Source organism: Calliopsis andreniformis, unplaced genomic scaffold (assembly GCF_051401765.1).
Source record: "Calliopsis andreniformis isolate RMS-2024a unplaced genomic scaffold, iyCalAndr_principal scaffold0022, whole genome shotgun sequence".
Classification (NCBI taxonomy): domain Eukaryota; kingdom Metazoa; phylum Arthropoda; class Insecta; order Hymenoptera; family Andrenidae; genus Calliopsis; species Calliopsis andreniformis.
Window position 1 is genome coordinate 12,585,393 of NW_027480432.1, and position 18,252 is coordinate 12,603,644.

Sequence of the window (18,252 nt, forward strand, 5' to 3'; positions counted from 1 at the left end):
CAGCAAGTACTGCTTATGCTACAATTCCCGACGAATGTGACAAATTGCTCCGAGGCGTCGCTTCTTATATAAACAGCAGCCCTAAACGAGCTGCTATTTTCCGTCAATTCCAGGAGAGCTTCGAGAAGTCTCCTGTAAAAGTTCTCAAATTCTCTGATACACGTTGGCTCGCAAGGCACCAATGTGTTCAGAGATTTTTATTTATCTGGGACGATTTAGTCCGATTTTTCTCGGAGCAAAAATTTTCTGAAAAGTCGAAAGCTGCTACAGAATTTCTGTCTTCTCTTAGCAGATATGACATTAAAGGGTATTTCTATTTTATGGAATTTACCCTCAATATTCTAAATTCTTTTAATGCCTCGTTCCAAAAAAGCGAAACAATGGTTCAGGAGTTACAGCCCTCTTCAGTCAGGCTACTCCTATTTTTTTTAAATAAATTTTTAAAGCCGGCTCTTCTAAGGCACACTGATTTAATTAGACAGGTCGATTTTTCTTTACCGTGCAACCAAGTTTCACTCAATGAGGTGAATCTTGGTCCCGAGTGCACAGATTTTTTGGAAGAGGCAACTCAGAATGGAATGTCGGAAGTTGAGGTACGCTCCTTCCGCGAAAATTGCTTACGGTTTTACGTTACCGTAAGTAATGAAATTCGGAATCGTCTTCCTCATGACGATATTTTTCTTAAACAGTTGACTGTTTTTAAACCAGTCAATGCTTTGTTCAGCAGCGACAGAGTTTCCACTTTTGCTGATGTTGCTGCTGTTGCTCGACAATTCGGAGTTTCTAGTACCGATGAACTACAAAAAGAATGGAACTTTTTGTATAACGGTACAACGCAAGCCCAAAAAGATGACTGGGCAAAAATGATCTTCGACGACATGTGGGCAGATATTTGCAAATTAGAAACTCCCGAAAACATATCTCTCTTTCCGTACCTCAAATCTTTAGTAAACACAGTCAGATGTCTGCCCCACTCTAATGCAACTGCGGAACGAATATTTTCTATGCTGCCCGATATTAAATCAAAAAAAAGAAATAAAATAGGAGCCGATCTCCTAGATTCAATCTGTGTGGTGCGCACATCCTTAAAAGCTAGGCATGAGACTAGTCGCACCATGTCTGTCGATGACCGACATCTAGAGCTCATGTCAGGGCAGCATTTGTACAAAAATTTGACGCGTTTAGAGATCTTTAAACAGTTGACTCTAAACGCTGTCGAAAATAGATAATTCATCTTTCTCTGTGTACCATTGATGGACGGAATTCGAAGTTTTTAAACAGTTGCAATTCCCAGAAACATGGTCCTCCGTACCACAGATCTGTCACCTATCCTTTCATCAGAAAAATTTCAAAAAGGTAACTTATTACAATTATATTTATAATTTGTTTTAATGTATCAGAATTACAATTTTAATTGTGTTTGTTTTTTTTATGCATGAACCGCCCATTTGTCACATCGATAAACTGTATTTTTCGATTTGACAAATGAGCGGTTTATTTCTAGTGCTACAACGGAGAAAGGACTGAACAACGTGCACGAATCAGTTAAAGGAGTTTTAGGTAAATTACAGAATATTTAAAAAAAGTTTATTGTAACGTTAATATTTGTTATTATGTTATTATAATTTTGATTATGATTTCAATTATTTATTTCTCTCTTCTTATAGGCGATTAAACAAGGTATAGTTTTCGGAGACACCAATATTCATTCTCAAATTAGGATTCCGGAACATTAAAAAAAAAAGATAAGTTTATAGTAACATTAATACTTTGTTCTATATTTTTATTGCAAACAAGATTTTAATTGTGTATATTTTTTCTTTATATGTATGTAGAGCAACAGAAGTGGTTTTGGCAACATGTGTGAATCAGTTGAAGTTTTTAGTAAGCCAGGATTTTCTCTCGAAACTTGAACATCAAATGATATAAAATTAAGAAAAAAAAAAGGTAAGTTAATGGAAATGTAGTATTTTAGGTAAATTTGTTCAACTTATAATTCTGATTTCAGTTTATTTTTAACGTGAAGTCATAACATAAAATTATGAATTCATTAAAATCTGCAGTATTGGGATTTGAAGAGTGTCGCCTAGTCGCGAGTCGCCGTTCACGTTAGCGACCGACGACGGCGACGGCGATCGGCGATTCATTTTGCCTTCCTCTGTGCCTCTGCTCGAGCTTTCGCCTCTGGCAACGTGAAACATGGAACATTGCCTGAAAGCAACGAGTAACGCGGACCGCACACGTACAGGGGACGCGTAGCTTGTGTGCGCATCGATGGAAGCATAGTGGGGGACGCCGGTAGGTCATAGTGAGGGAACCGTCGAGCGCCCAGCGCCCACGATTTTGGCATCACTGGCCGGATGCCCCTCGTGTACGATTCGGAGTGGGAGCCGCTGCTCCTTCTCGGCGAGTGGGGAGTCCCACCCTGTGCTGCCAGACTGAGGACGCAAATCTTGAGAATTACCCCCTCCACTACGCATACTAACGCACGGGCCGCGTATCCGTGAGCTCGGCACTTCGGGCAGCTTCGAACAGCTTCGGACAACTTCGGGCAGCTTCGAGAGGTCGAGAGAGAAGGTGGATCGTGATGCGCACTCTCTCATTCTTTGAAATCTTTAAATCCCAATCGCTAGCAAACGGCAAGCGGCACGCACCCTGCGCGAGCTTTCCGATTGCCTGGATATTTTCAGTTTCCAACTTAGAAAAGTATTCTAATGAAAAAAAATTTCGAAAATTTTTTTCTGTAGAAAAACTCATTTTAAGACCCCCTGATTACGTTTTAACTAATAAAAAAAGAGCTTTTTTTTAAAAACCGCATATGTTTCTTAACCCAATTGCATTCAAACGACTGAATGAATTTCAATGAAACTTTATATCTAAATTTTATATTCACATCTCAAGATCTTATTAGATTTAGAGCAAAATCGATGCATGGATTATGATACTTACCTCTTATAATTATATTTATATTACACATATATTTTTTACTATTAGGTGGGAAGATAAAGATTTTCATTTGTAAAGTTAACGTAACGCGATTTAGTCTGGAACACACTGCTTGTTTAGAGCTAGGTTTGTTACAGCTAGGACCGGGCAAAGAAATACTTTGAGTTGGGTTAGAGCTAGGGCCACGAAAGAATTCGAATTCGGTCACGCGAGAATGTTTCCGTTAAGACCTTTTGGAACCGAACCGGAAATAAAATTGTATATATATATATATAGGCTCTAGTAACTACTGTCAAAAGTTACGGGGACGTAACACAACTCAAAGTATCTCTTTTCCCGATCCTAGCTCTAACCAACTCCAAATATCTCTTTTCCCGGTCCTAGCTCTAACCAGCTCGAAATATCTCTTTTCCTGGCCCTAGCTCTAACCAACTCGAAACATATCTTTCACTGGCCCTAGCTCTAACCCAACTCAAACTCCCTTTTTGCTACCTACCCTCGGCCTGCCACCATAATTTTCAAGCATATAAAAATTTTTATCTCGAAAACGAGAAGAGAGCGACAATTATTTCATTTAGAAAAATTAATCCACGTATCAAGATACATGATATAAAAAAGATTCAAAGAAATCGGTGAGGAGGCTCTTATTTTAAATAATTACCAATATAAATATTTTATATTGAAGGTTGTGACAACGTGCACGTTACTGGTCAAGAGTGGACTCTTAGTCTATTACATTTGACGAATTTTCAGTATCAGAGTATTTATTTTGTGATAATCTTGAATTTTGAAGTGCAATTAATTCTGAACTAGAAAGGGTTAATACGATAAGAGCAGTGTTTTCCAGACTAAATCGCGTTACGTTAACTTTACAAATGAAAATCTTTATCTTCTCACCTAATAGTAAAAAATATATGTGTAATATAAATATAATTATAAGAGGTAAGTATCATAATTGTTAGAAATTTCTTTCTTAAAGGTTAAGAAAATAAAACACACACGTATAACACACTGTTTATTATGTGATTATTCCTTCTTAATCTATACACGCAGTGTATTCGTGGATCAGTATAATTAGTAATCGTTATGTTTAAAAAGAATATTGTATGAGAAGGAGAATGCTGGAAGCTTTGCGATCCGCACTGGTTGTCTAATTCTCTCGGACTGACTACGGTTGTCGCTTTCGGTCCCTGCCAGGATCTCCGCCCCTTTTACTGCTTTAAGAAAACAATCCCTTTACCCATTCCAACAATAATCCATGCATCGATTTTGCTCTAAATCTAATAAGATCTTGAGATGTGAATATAAAATTTAGATATAAAGTTTCATTGAAATTCATTCAGTCGTTTGAATGCAATTCGGTTAATAAACATATGCGGTTTTTAAAAAAAAGCTCTCTTTTTATTAGTTAAAACGTAATCAGGGGGTCTTAAAATGAGTTTTTCTGCAGAAAAAATTTTTGAAATTTTTTTTCATTAGAATACTTTTCTAAGTTGGACACTGAAAATATCCAGGCAATCGGAAAGCTCGCGCAAGGTGCCGCTTGCTAGCGATTGGGATGTAAACATTTCAAAGAATGAGAGAGTGCGTATCACGATCCACCTTCTCTCTCGACCTCCCGAAGCTGCCCGAAACTGTCCGAAGCGCCGAGCTCACGGATACGCGCCCCGTGCGTTAGTATGCGTAGTGGAGGGGGTAATTCTCAAGATTTGCGTCCTCAGTCTGGCAGCACAGGTCCCACCTAGTCGCTCGCGTTGGGAGTTGTAGCTCCCCGGTTAGTCGGCGTCGGTAGGTTGGGAACCTCTGTTCCCTACGGCATGCGGTAGAGGGGATCTGATATCCCCAACGACGGTGTCGGTGAATGTTGGGAGCCGCTGCTCCACGCTGTGTTTACAGTACGCAGGGGAGTAGGATCATTGGGATTGGAATCTGAGGCTGGCGCTACAGGCCACGGCGGCTACACCACCCGTTGACCTTGGGGCCGAAGAGTCCGTTGCCTGTGTCTCCCGGGCTACGCCACGGGGGATGCACAGAGACCCGAGGTTGGTGACGCGGAGAGGTAACTCTCCCGTCGAGGATCACGGTTATTACCACAAGGAGCGGTTGGAACACCACCTCCAAGGGTCCGTTGGAGGACTGTGGACAGTCTATTACAAAAGAGAACCAGCTTGTGTGCTCGTTGCGGTATCGCTCGCTGTAGGTACGCTCGGTAACTGGAACGCTCTGCCGCGTGGTCCGGCCTGCCCGCCTTTTATTCTCGCGGTGTCACGATTTCACTCACGAGATCGCGAGACTCCGCGGTTGCCGCCTGGCGGCCGCGGCGCGAACCAGGGCGGCCTCGAGTGGGGAGTTCGCGGCCTTCCTCTTACTCGTTACAACTATTTGCACGTAAATACGTAGAGTACACAATCGATGACTGGAAAAAAGTATTATGGAGCGACGAATCCAAATTTAACTTGTATTCAGACGATGGAAACGGATGCGTTTGTCGTCCGATTAATAAGTGATTCGATATGAAATACACGAAAAATATTATCAAATTTGGAGGGGGAAATGTAATGGTTTGGGGTTGCCTTTCATGGCATGGTGTTGGTCCTCTGTACCGTATTAATGGTAGAATGGATCAAATACAATATCGTGACATTCTACAATACACAATGTTGCCATACGTTACAAACCACATGCTACATGATTGGACGTTCCAACACGACACGACCCCAAACACACAACCAGAACAGTTAAAGCATGGCTGCAAAGTAAAAAAATTAATATTTTGGATTGACCTGCTCAATCGCCGGACCTTAACCCAATAGAAAATGTATGGAGTGAGGTAGAAAGATTAATGACAGGTGGAAAATTTTCAAATGGTGACAATTTATTTGCAGAAATAAGCCGTAATTGGATGTCCTTATCCGAATCCTATCTGCAAAGACTTATTACAAGTATGCCAAGGAGGTGTCAAGCTGTCATTAACAGTAATGGATGTACAACTAAATATTAATAAATCGTTCGGAAACTTTTGTCGGGCCATATTTCAGGCAAATATGTAAAATTTTAAATGTAAGAAAATAAACATACTTTTTTTAAAGATGATTTCGGTGAATTCCTGTAGACCATTAAATTTTCTATTGATGTGCATAATTACATTTGTTTATAACTCCAAATGAAACACATAAAATTGCATGGAATACAAAAATTGATATCGTTCGGAAACTTTTGTCCGCAACTTGAAAAGAAGAGGGTGTGCCAATACTTTTTTGAGCCACTGTAAATAGCAATTTGAATATGAACGCCCTACAACTTTTATCCGAATTATGTTTTCATATTTGTCATAATTTTGTGACATTTAATCGTTCTTAGTTATATGGAACATATTGTGTGATAATCTAAATTTATAATAATTCATTTTGTTTCATAGAAATTGCAAAATATACAAAAATGCAATTTGTCCATGTTTTGATATTTACGCCTGTAAGCTGACTCTACAAGATGAAAATCATTTTGATATTATTCGTAATAAATAATTGTACCTTATGATTAATGCATACAAAACACTTAGATATAGATGTTTTACTTCGTACATTTAGTGGGTTTAGCTGTAGGGAACATATTAAGTTAACATTAAAATTTAATGATTATTTCAATAATATAAACAATTGTTTTGTCTGTTTACAGAATATATCTGTCGTGTTTACTATGAACAAAATGTTTTTGACGGAAATTATACTGATATTAATATTACCCAATATTACGAAGCTCTAATAAAATTAAACATCGAATCTGAAAACGCTGTAATTGCTAAAGCTATGCATTTAAAAAAGACAGACAACTTGATTACAGCACGGGAGGTGTTAAAAGACATATTCATAACGAGACCACATTCATTATATGGTTGGATAGTATTAAGTGAAATAAATATAAGACTCTATTGCTGGGAAGATGCAGAAAATACTATAAGACAAGCATTAAAGTGTAAAGAATCTAAAATAACGAATAAATTACTTTACGAAATGGAACTAATATTAATTGAAGCATTGGCCAGGAGTAGCAACAAGCAGAAATGGAAAGCCGCATTACAGCTGTGTGAAAAGGTAAGACGACCTCTTGTTAATTTATTTGTGCTTTGAGTTGTTTCCAAATAGAGAATGTAAACTTTTGCATTTCCATAGTTTGAGTACTGACAAGAGAGCCCAACTAGATCAAAAAATAGTTATAGCAACATGTTTTACCTACCTTTATTTTAGAGTAATGATGAATTGGAGTTAATACTAAGATTTTATGATAGAAATTTGCGCACAGAAGGTGTATTTACTAGATGAGATGGGCTGTAACTAGTGGTGGGATTCAAATAAATTAACATTCGGGTCGATACGCTACTGACAAAAAGATAGTTTATTGTTTTTGAAAATATTATTATTTGATGTAGTTATACAAAACCAGTGACAAAAATATATTGTGTTATATAACAAGTTACAAAAATAATATAAAAATGTTTTATTGTACACTTTACAAAAAGGAACGATGAAATTACGACTTCAAATGTCAAATATGTCCATATCGCTTCTCGATTAACGTCTTCTTCTGCAATTTCTTTTCCTTTTATACGAAAATATCGATTGTATGATTAATTCTTAACCACTATAGAATCGCAAATCTATTCCTTCAGAATTAGGTTAATTCCAATAATAGCCATTATATTTGCTATTGTAACGTCTCTAAAACGATGCTACGTTGTCCATGGAAGAGCGGCTTTCCAATGGAGGAAAAGGTGGGGGTTCGTGTGGCGTGCGGTTAAGGAGTTGAAATCCAAGGCTTATATCTTTCTTAACAATAATTTATTCAACAAATACTTATTCTAGTCCTAACTTTAATACAATATTGATATCTATTCTAATCTAGTTAAATATTAATAAAATCATAAGATATGAGGTTATATTATGTGTGATTATATGAATGTGAAGTTATATTGAACATGATTATAATTATTCATCTCGATAACGCAAGAGTTATGTTATATATCGTTGAACGAGAGTTAGGTTAGGTGATATTATTCACGGTAGAGGATCCTCTATACAAGGCGCAGTGTGTTGTACATGTGTCTACAATAGATCTTGTCTCGTATGCCCTGGTTGCTACCAAAGTTATAGGTGCCTATAACCTCAGAGCGGTCTCAAGATTCCATGAAACATATAATCTTTGCCTTAATTGCCTAAGCATCCGTAAGCCCTTTGTTATCTTTTCTACATCAGTCGCTACCCTGGAGAAAAGACTCTTCAGGAGCGGTCTTAGAAATGCGTCCGACTAGGAATGGCTTCTAGCGCTTGTTGGCAGGCGATTCGTCTGCTTACGGCAAGCACGAACTCTATATTAAAGGAGCATCAATTACTATTTGGTAGAACGGTCGCTACCCCTAAAGGAGCGGTCTCGATCTTTAGTATATCAGCTACCTCCTAGATGTCGTCCGTACTGCACTTACTTAGAATCGTCGTAGTGCACTTGTCATAAAGTTACTCAAGATTGAACCTGTAAAGGAGCATCAAATACCCTTGATCTCTGGAAAACGGTCGCTACCTCTAAAAGAGCGATCTCGATCTCACTGGACGACTATATCAGCTGCCTTCAAGATCTTCGTCTGTTCGGAACCTGATGCCAGGAGGAAGTGCGTCTCTTGCTGCTTTCGCAGCTCCTTATATACCCGCTAGTCGGAGTTCGCGCATGCGTAATGTCTTATTTTCTAATGGCGGTTTCATTCTAATCGTAAATGAAAACGTACGATATACGTTGTGTTTATGTTAATGTTGGGTATCCGTCGGTTCGGGAGTATGGTCCGATTAACTTAATGCACACTTGTTTATTCACTCAAACCGTATATTAACATCTAACAAATAATAATACAGTACGCGTGTTGCGTGCGTGCTCGGAGGCCGCCATGATGAGACTCTCTAGCGTGTCGCCCCCCCCCCCCCCCCCCCCCCCCGGCCGAGTCGCGCAGGAGCATGCGCGCCACCCAACAGTTAAAATATAATTGGAACTTATAATATATGATATAAAAACAAGGTACACAAATATTAATTAGTATGAAGATAATAGAATACACAGTAATATAATAATAAAGTATTAGAAGGATACAAATATAGAGAGAGATGGTAATAGATAGAGAGAGATAGTAATAGATAGAGTGAGATAGAAATGGATTGAGTGAGAGGGAAGACCGTGGGTCGTTACACTATTTTAGAAATAGTTAAGCGACTTATTTGAGCATGTTATGTTTACTCTTCATAAATTCCTTCCTGTTTCTCCACATTTTTTTTTTATTGAGCATTTAAGACCTCTTACGAGTCTTATTTCTGCTGTACCATAATACAACTTTACAATAGGCCAAATTGTACAAACATAATCTGTGTTATATAATACATAGATTCAAGCTGACGTTCTAGGTTGTAATTGTTACTCTAAATTTTGAGATTACGATTTTTTAAAAAACTGTGAATGTGTGTACAGATTGGTATGTTTGGTTCAGTAATTATCATGTCTATACTTAAGGGAGGGTTTAATTTAATTTTTTGTAGTTACCTTATTAGTTTAGATCGTTGTGAGTTATGGAGATTGCACTGTCATATTATATGGTTTACATCTTGAGTTGCGTTTTCGCATTCACATTTTGGTTCATTGATAATACCTATGTGAGAGAATGATGCGGCTAAACTGTAATAATCAGCACTGCAGCGGTTTATGGTGACAATAAGCTCATGCGAAAGCCTTTTGTGGACATACCATGGGACTGAATTATCACGATGGAATTTTTGGAAATAACTTTTCCCCTTTATAAGACTTTGTTGTTTTACAATGTTAATGATTTTTGAGCTTGCCGATTTACGAAAGTTTTCGAATAAGTCCGTGTAAGGGATAATCAGTATTTCGTCCTTGGGTGTTATAGTAGTCAACTTAGCTAAACGTTAGCTAAACGCTTTCGTCGCCTTCTATACTGAAATGCGACGGGATCCAGAAAAATGTTATGTTTCTATTGGAATTTTTTTGTAAGAACAAGTTGTATCGTTTTTTTATTTCAAGAATGTAAGCGTTTCTTTTTTATATCGGCTTTAGTGCTCTGGATGCTTTACAAAGCACTTACGGAGTCGGAAAAAATAAGAATGTCTTTGTCACTGCATTTTAGAGAGATTTCAAGAGCATCGTTTACTGCTATACATTCCGCAGTGAAAACGGAAGCTCTGTTGTTGATACTTCTTGTCCTTGCAATACCTAGCTTGGGGGACTTGCAAGCTGATCCTACGTATCTATTATCCGGTATTTTGCTTCCGTCTTTATAAATCGCGTAGGCATTATCTCTGTAGAGTAATCTCAGTCATTAGTTGGTTTGGATTTGTAGTTTCTTTCAAGCTTTTTTCCCAGTTCAAAATCAATTGGAATGGATGTGAATATAATTCTCTATCTGGGACCGTAGATATTAAAATATTTTTGGGGATTAATCGATTTGCAGGCCTCCATAACATTTTCAATACATTGTTTTAGTATTCGATCGTTTCTATTCTTTTCCTTAATGCACTTTTTGTAGTAATTGTGTATCATTTTGTTTACAGGCAAATTAAAGTTTGACAATACTTTACTTAAATAACAGTTACTGTTAGAATCGCTTATATTAAGGGATCTAACGAGGTTTCGGAAAAGGTGTGAGAGAGAGGGTTTTCAAAGAAACTGTACAATCGGTCGAATTTAAGTCGACCCTTAAAAGGGCTTAGATACGACGTTTATTGAAGTTTTTCAAACGAGATGGGGGCTCCTCGTCCTCGCGGGCGTCGATGCTGCCGGAGGAGTGGGGTCCGGGCCCTCTGGTCCTCGCGACGCCATTAGCGACGCTGGCGTCTGGAAAAAAGAGTAGCGGTGGAACCGCACCGGTAAGCGAGAGTATGGCTATCACGCTATACCAGGCTTCGGAATTAACTGCTCTTTTCGGCCGATTTTCGAAGGCGACGCCTCCTTTCTCCCTCGCACGTCACTTCTCTCCGCGGCGGCCCTAGTGCTCGAAAGGGCTCAGGCGCGTGCCACAAAAATCGTGCGTGGCGCATTTGGGCGACGACACTTATATCAATAGATTTCCACATCACCCATGAGGTACTATTGTTGATGCGTTTTTGTTTTGTCAGTGGTATCCCCTGACGCGCGATTCTTGTGGCACGCGCCTGAGGCCTTCCGAGCACTAGGGCCGTCGCGGAGAGAAGTGACGTGCGAGGGAGAAAGGAGGCGTCGCCTTTGAAAATCGGCCGAAAAGAGCAGTTAATTCCGAAGCCTGCGCTATACCATGGATATAGGAATAACGGGATGGAGCAATAGTCTCGGGGGGTGAAGCCGTCTTACGGGGTGCGGGGATAGGATCACGTGGTTTCTGGGCACCCGTTTTTTATTCTAACCTTTAATAATTTTATTTTGATCTCTCAATAACATGCATTTACAGGACACTATTAACACTTCAATATATTGATTTATGAATAAGACACTTTATTTCTGTATTTTGTGGAAAATATTCTATCGTATGTACATTTATAATTGTTAACAAAGTGAAAGTCTCACACTGAAATTTTGAGTGACCGTATCCCCGCACCTCAGGAGCAGCTTCACTCCCCTCGCCTAAAAACGGGGTTTATGCTCCATCCCTTTATTCCTATATCCATGCGCTATACCTAGTCTTCCAGACTCCAGGCTTCGACAAGGAGCCTATGTGGAGGGGAGAGCATTGCCTTGCCGTAACACACGGTAATGCAGTAGACTGTATTATCGACGTTCCTTCGCTAGGAAGGAATTGGGGGGGGGGCTTCTTCTCTTCGTCTTTGCACCTTATATAAAGGCTCGCTTCGTACGAATCCCGATGAAAGCGGAGATTCGTGAACGGGGGGACACGCTATAGGTAGTAGATGCTAGTTCTGGTGGCTAATGACGGCCAGAGGCTCCACAACGCCGTTCACCTCACCGTGTGCATTTATTCGTCACACGGGGGGTTGCTGCTAAATGGGATGGCGGAGCACGAATAACGCAGAGGTGATAGGTACGTACGTTAACTCTCTCTGTTGTATTCCGTCGCTCAGGGATCAACCAGGGAACGGCCTTGTTGCTCCTTGACGAAAACGAAACTCAGAGAATCAGGGCAGACCCCGATTTTAAGAACGCAAATCTCGCCAAATTGTCACCTCTGGGCTCTGTCGTAGGTATAATACGTATTAAATCGAGCAGAGCAACTCCCTAGTCACAGGGGACAGACGTTCAACTGTAATGCAAGTGTAGGATTTGAAGCGTCTGGCGACCAAACTACTCGAAATCGTGGAACTGACTTAGCTGATGTTTCTTGACTACCTGTCGGAAGGACTGGCGCAAGACTACTGCCGAAAGATGATTGCGAGAGCCGCGTGTCTCCACGAAAGCGCGAAACATGCTCATTTTGCCGCTACGCGGCGCTCGCCAATTAGTTTTTGTATCTCTCTAATGTGATACGTTTCTCTCTCTCTTTTCTTCAGGCTCCGATGTCCCCACAAGACGTCGGGCCTGGAGTTCAAATATAACCGCTATTCACATAACCGCTTTTTAAACAGTTACATGAAAACTTTGTTCGCTCTTGGATTAGTGGCAGTTTGGATTTTGCTAGTAAAACACTTGTTAGTGTACTATTTCTATATCCGCTAATTATTGACAAGTACTTAGTCCTCACCGACTTTTTGAAACTTTTTTATGTCATGTACCTTGATATGTGGATTAATTTTTCTAAATGAAATAATTGACGCTCTCTTTTCGTTTTCGAGATAAAAATTTTGAAAAATTTTGAAAATTATGGTGGCAGGCCGAGGGTAGGTAATAAAAGGGGGATTTGAGTTGGGTTAGAGCTCTAACCAACTCGAAATATCTCTTTTCCTGGCCTTAGCTTTAACCAACTCGAAACATCTTTTTTACTGGGCCTAGCTCTAACCCAACTCAAATCCCCTTTTTGCTACCTACCATCGGCCTGCCACCATAATTTTCAAGCATATAAAAATTTTTATCTCGAAAGCGAGAAGAAAGCGACAATTATTTCATTTAAAAAAATTAATCCACGTATCAAGATACATGATATAAAAAAGTTTCAAAGAAATCGGTTAGGAGGCCCTTATTCTAAATAATTACCAATATAAATATTTTATATTGAAGGTTGTGACAACGTGCATGTTACTGGTCAAGAGTGGACTTTTATTTTAATACATACATTTGACGAATTTTCAGTATCAGAGTATTTATTTTGTGATAATCTTTAATTCTAAAGTGCAATTAATTCTGAATCAGAAAGGGTTAATTCGATAAGAGCAGCTACGAGCAGCTTCGAGAGAGTGCGCATCACGATTCATCTTCTCTCTCGACCTCCCGAAGCTGCCCGAAGCGTCGAGCTCACGGATACGCGGTCCGTGCGTTAGTATACGTAATGGAGGGGGTAATTCTCAAGTTTGCGTCCTCAGTCTGGCAGCACAGTTTGGGCCGATAGCTTTACGACGCCTCTGGGGCGTCTTATTCGTGTTTGGGCCAATAGACTTACGACGCCTCTGAGGCGTCATTGTAAACTAAGGGATTAAGCAGAGAGACGCGAAGAATAATACTAGCGAGAACTGGAGCAGATCAGCACAACCGTTGTGCGCGAGCACTCAGGGTTGAAAGTAGAATGCCACATAGCGAGTATTTGTCGAACGATCTGAGCAGAGAAGCGGTTCAACGAACGATCACGCTAACGTGCGACAGTATGAAATGACGATTTTAGTGTGGTTTCCAAAGAAAGTAGAATGCTTTCCAAAGCCGATCGGAGAATGCTACTGAATTTGAACACAAAAGTGCCGTAATTTTCAAACTGAGGGTTACAAAGTGCTGGAACCTGTGCTGCCAGACTGAGGACGCAAATCTTGAGAATTACCCCCTCCACTACGCATACTAACGTACGGGGCGCGTATCCGTGAGCTCGGCGCTTCGGGAGATCGAGAGAGAAGGTGGATCGTGATGCGCACTCTCTCATTCTTTGAAATGTTTAAATCCTAATCGCTAGCAAGCGGCAAGCGGCACGCACCCTGCGCGAGCTTTCCGATTGCCTGGATATTTTCAGTTTCCAACTTAGAAAAGTATTCTAATGAAAAAAAATTTCAAAAATTTTTTCTGCAGAAAAACTCATTTTAAGACCCCTTGATTACGTTTTAACTAATAAAAAGAGAGCTTTTTTTTAAAAACCGCATATGTTTATTAACCGAATTGCATTCAAACGACTGAATGAATTTCAATGAAACTTTGTATCTAAATTTTATATTCACATTTCAAGATCTTATTAGATTTAGAGCAAAATCGATGCATGGATTATTGTTGGAATGCGACAATTGCCACTTCAAGGTCTTGGGGTAAAGGGACTGTTTTCTTAAAGCAGTAAAAGGGGCGGGGATCCTGGCAGGGACCGAAAGCGACAACCGTAATCAGTCCGAGAGAATTAGACAACCAGTGCGGATTGCAAAGCTTCCAGCATTCTCCTTCTCATACAATATTCTTTTTAAACATAACGATTACTAATTATACTGATCCACGGATACACTGCGTGTATAGATTAAGAAGGAATAATCACATAATAAACAGTGTGTTATACGTGTGTGTTTTATTTTCTTAACCTTTAAGAAAGAAATTTCTAACAATTATGATACTTACCTCGTATAATTATATTTATATTACACATATACTTTTTACTATTAGGTGGGAAGATAAAGATTTTCATTTGTAAAGTTAACGTAACGCGATTTAGTCTGGAAAACACTGCTCTTATCGAATTAACCCTTTCTAGTTCAGAATTAATTGCACTTCAAAATTCAAGATTATCACAAAATAAATACTCTGATACTGAAAATTCGTCAAATGTATTAGAGTAAGAGTCCACTCTTGACCAGTAACGTGCACGTTGTCACAACCTTCAATATAAAATATTTATATTGGTAATTACTTAAAATAAGAGCCTCCTCACCGATTTCTTTGAATCTTTTTTATATCATGTATCTTCAGACGTGGAGTAATTTTTCTAAATGAAATTATTGTCGCTCTCTTCTCGTTTTCGAGATAAAAATTTTGATATGCTTGAAAATTATGGTGGCAGGCCGAGGGTAGATAGCGAAAAGGGAGTTTGAGTTGGGTTAGAGCTAGGGCCAGTGAAAGATATGTTTCGAGTTGGTTAGAGCTAGGGCCAGGAAAAAAGATGTTTGGAGCTGGTTAGAGCTAGGACCGGGAAAAGAGATATTTGGAGTTGGTTAGAGCTAGGACCGGGAAAAGAGATACTTTGAGTTGTGTTACGTCCCCGTAACTTTTGACAGTAGTTACTAGAACCTATATATACATACAGTATGTCCCACGAAATCCTGGACAGTCGATTATTTGCTAACCTATTAAAGATACGAAAAAAGTTTTTATATGAAATTGAATGGCAAGAGGGGGCTGATTTATTGGCCGTAACATTTTTTTTTTAATCATTATTGTTTACAGAGATATGAAAGTTAAGTTTGGTTTTTTAAATGGGATTATATATATATTTTTTTTTATCAATAGATAGTACGTTTCAAGACGAATTCAGCAAACATTAATGTATACACCTTTTTTCAAATAGTTTTTAAGATATTACGCGTAAAAGTTTACTGATTTTCGGTGGAAGATTTAGGTCTGCCGTTCCTACCACAGTCTCTTCGTATCAGTTTCAAGAGGCACGGTTTAACACGTTCGACGCGCGACAGGGTAGATCTATCGAGTTGAGCCCGTTTCCCCGGAGAATAATTGACCCGGCGGTGCTGCCGCGCGCTAGCATACAATCGGACAAACCTTTTTCGACCATTTTTTTACCCCCGCACGCAACGTGTTAACCAGTAGCATCTTAAGTGTGGTCGAGAGCCGAGACTCCCTACTGTGCTTCCTGGTCTCGCAGATTTTCTTCCACCGAAAATCATACTGTATATAGATATAAGCACAATTTTATTTCCAGTTCGGTTCCAAAAGGTCTTAACGGAAACATTCTCGCGCGACCGAATTCGAATTCTTTCGTGGCCCTAGCTCTAACCCAACTCAAAGTATTTCTTTTCCCGGTCCTAGCTCTAACCAACCTAGCTGTAAACAAGCAGTGTTTTCCAGACTAAATCGCGTTACGTTAACTTTACAAATGAAAATCTTTATCTTCCCACCTAATAGTAAAAAATATATGTGTAATATAAATATAATTATAAGAGGTAAGTATCATAATCCATGCATCGATTTTGCTCTAAATCTAATAAGATCTTGAGATGTGAATATAAAATTTAGATATAAAGTTTCATTGAAATTCATTCAGTCGTTTGAATGTAATTTGGTTTATAAACATATGCGGTTTTTAAAAAAAAGCTCTCTTTTTATTAGTTAAAACGTAATCAAGGGGTCTTAAAACACGCAAGGTGCGTGCCGCTTGCCGCTTGCTAGCGATTGGGATGTAAACATTTCAAAGAATGAGAGAGTGCGCATCACGATCCACCTTCTCTCTCGACCTCCCGAAGCTGCCCGAAGCTGTCCGAAGCGCCGAGTTCACGGATACGCGCCCCGTGCGTTAGTGTGCGTAGTGGAGGGGGTAATTCTCAAGATTTGCGTCCTCAATCTGGCAGCACAGGCTGGAACGCTTTCGTTCTTAGTTTTTTTTTTTTTCTTTTTTTTTTTTTTTTTTTTTTCCCCCAAATGTCCTTATGTGTTGTCCGTTCCTGAAAGCGTGCGCCTCCTCACCAGACGACTTGAGTGTTGAGTGGTATTACCTTTCTGAAAATTATGTGTGATTAGCTTATCATTTAGTGGTACTGGGCGAAAATTTGCAAAAAACCCAGATCATGATAATGAAAGATTGAGTGTTTGGTTAAGCGTTTCTGAAGTAGAGTGGGAAGGGGACTTTTTGTTTAGAAGAAATTGAGTTTGGGGAATAGGTGCCTGTACGCCTCACCAGGGGGTTAGGATGTGTTTCTACATGGTATCTGGAGATAATTTCTCTCATGAAATTGATGACTTTTTTGATTTTAGCTTTATTGTGGAGTTCAGTGGAGGAGTACCAGTTAGGGACCCCAAATATGATTCTGAGAACACGACCCTGTACGAAATGGAGTTTGTTTAACTGAGTGACAGATGTACAGCACCAAAGGTGCATACCATAGGTTAGGACCGGTCTGAGGCAGGAGCGGTAAATGTGAATTTTTAGGTTTCTACTTAGCCTGGAGTTTGGTGCAAGATGACGTCTGATAGCTGCCGTGGCTGTTTTTAATTTGGAAATTCTATCATCTATTGCTGGAATCCATGTCATTCTGTTATCGATGATTAGGCCTAGATATTTGACTGTAGGTGACCATGGTATGTGTGTGTTGCTGATGTTTAATGTTTGTGGTGAACATCGTTTTTTCCTGGTGAAAAGGGTGGCCTGTGTTTTGGTGGGATTCACCTAGAGCTTCCAATCTGTAAAAAACTGTATTATTTTGTCAAGGTAGCGTTGTATTTTTTTAGTTAGTAGATTTATGTCCCAGGATGCGGCGTAGATGGCTGTGTCGTCTGCATATAGGGCTAGAAAGAAGTGCATGAGATCTGGTAAGTCGTTGATATATAGTAGGAAGAGAACCGGTCCAAGTATTGAGCCTTGTGGGACACCGGCTTCTACAAGATGGTTGCTTGAGTGAATTCCGTTGATTGAAACCTGTATGTATCTGTTGTTAAGATAAGATTGAATAATCTTAATGAGTGTAATCGGAAGTTTTAGGTTGTTCAGCTTGTACAGGAGACCGTGGTGCCAAACAGAGTCGAAGGCTTTAGAGAGGTCAAGTAAGACCATAGCAACTGAGCGACCAACATTTAGTTCATGTGTAATGTTTTGTGTGACTCTAAGTAGTTGATGGATTGTGGAGTGGCCGGCTCTAAAACCAAATTGATGGTTTGCAAGTATGTCGTGTGACATTAGGTATTTGTTGAGGAATATAAGTAGACATTTTTCAAAGATTTTGCTAATTACTGGTAGGAGGCAGATGGGTCTGAAGCTATCGGTGGAGTTTTTGGGTTTCCCTGGTTTGTGAATGGGAATGACTTTTGCTATTTTCCAGTTTGCAGGGAAGTAGCAGTGTTGGATTGAGGAGCGAAATATGTAGTAAATTTGTAAAATGATCCTTTTTGAGGCTTTTTTTAACATTAGAGGAACTATTTTGTCAGGGCCTGGGGACTTATTGTTATTGAGGTTTTTTATAGATTGGAATATGTCTTGAAGTGGAATGTGGAGTTCGT

At 39.4% G+C, this 18,252-nt stretch overlaps 1 protein-coding gene across 2 annotated transcripts in view; it reads left to right on the forward strand.

Moving 5' to 3' along the window:
• Positions 1-18,252, forward strand: part of LOC143187082 (superkiller complex protein 3) — a 58,893-nt gene that overhangs the window by 20,444 nt on the left and 20,197 nt on the right. For both annotated transcript variants that reach the window (XM_076391040.1, XM_076391041.1), the window contains exon 4: positions 6,622-7,037. In XM_076391040.1, coding sequence (XP_076247155.1) covers positions 6,622-7,037 — 416 coding nt within the window. The remainder of the gene's footprint in view (positions 1-6,621; positions 7,038-18,252) is intronic.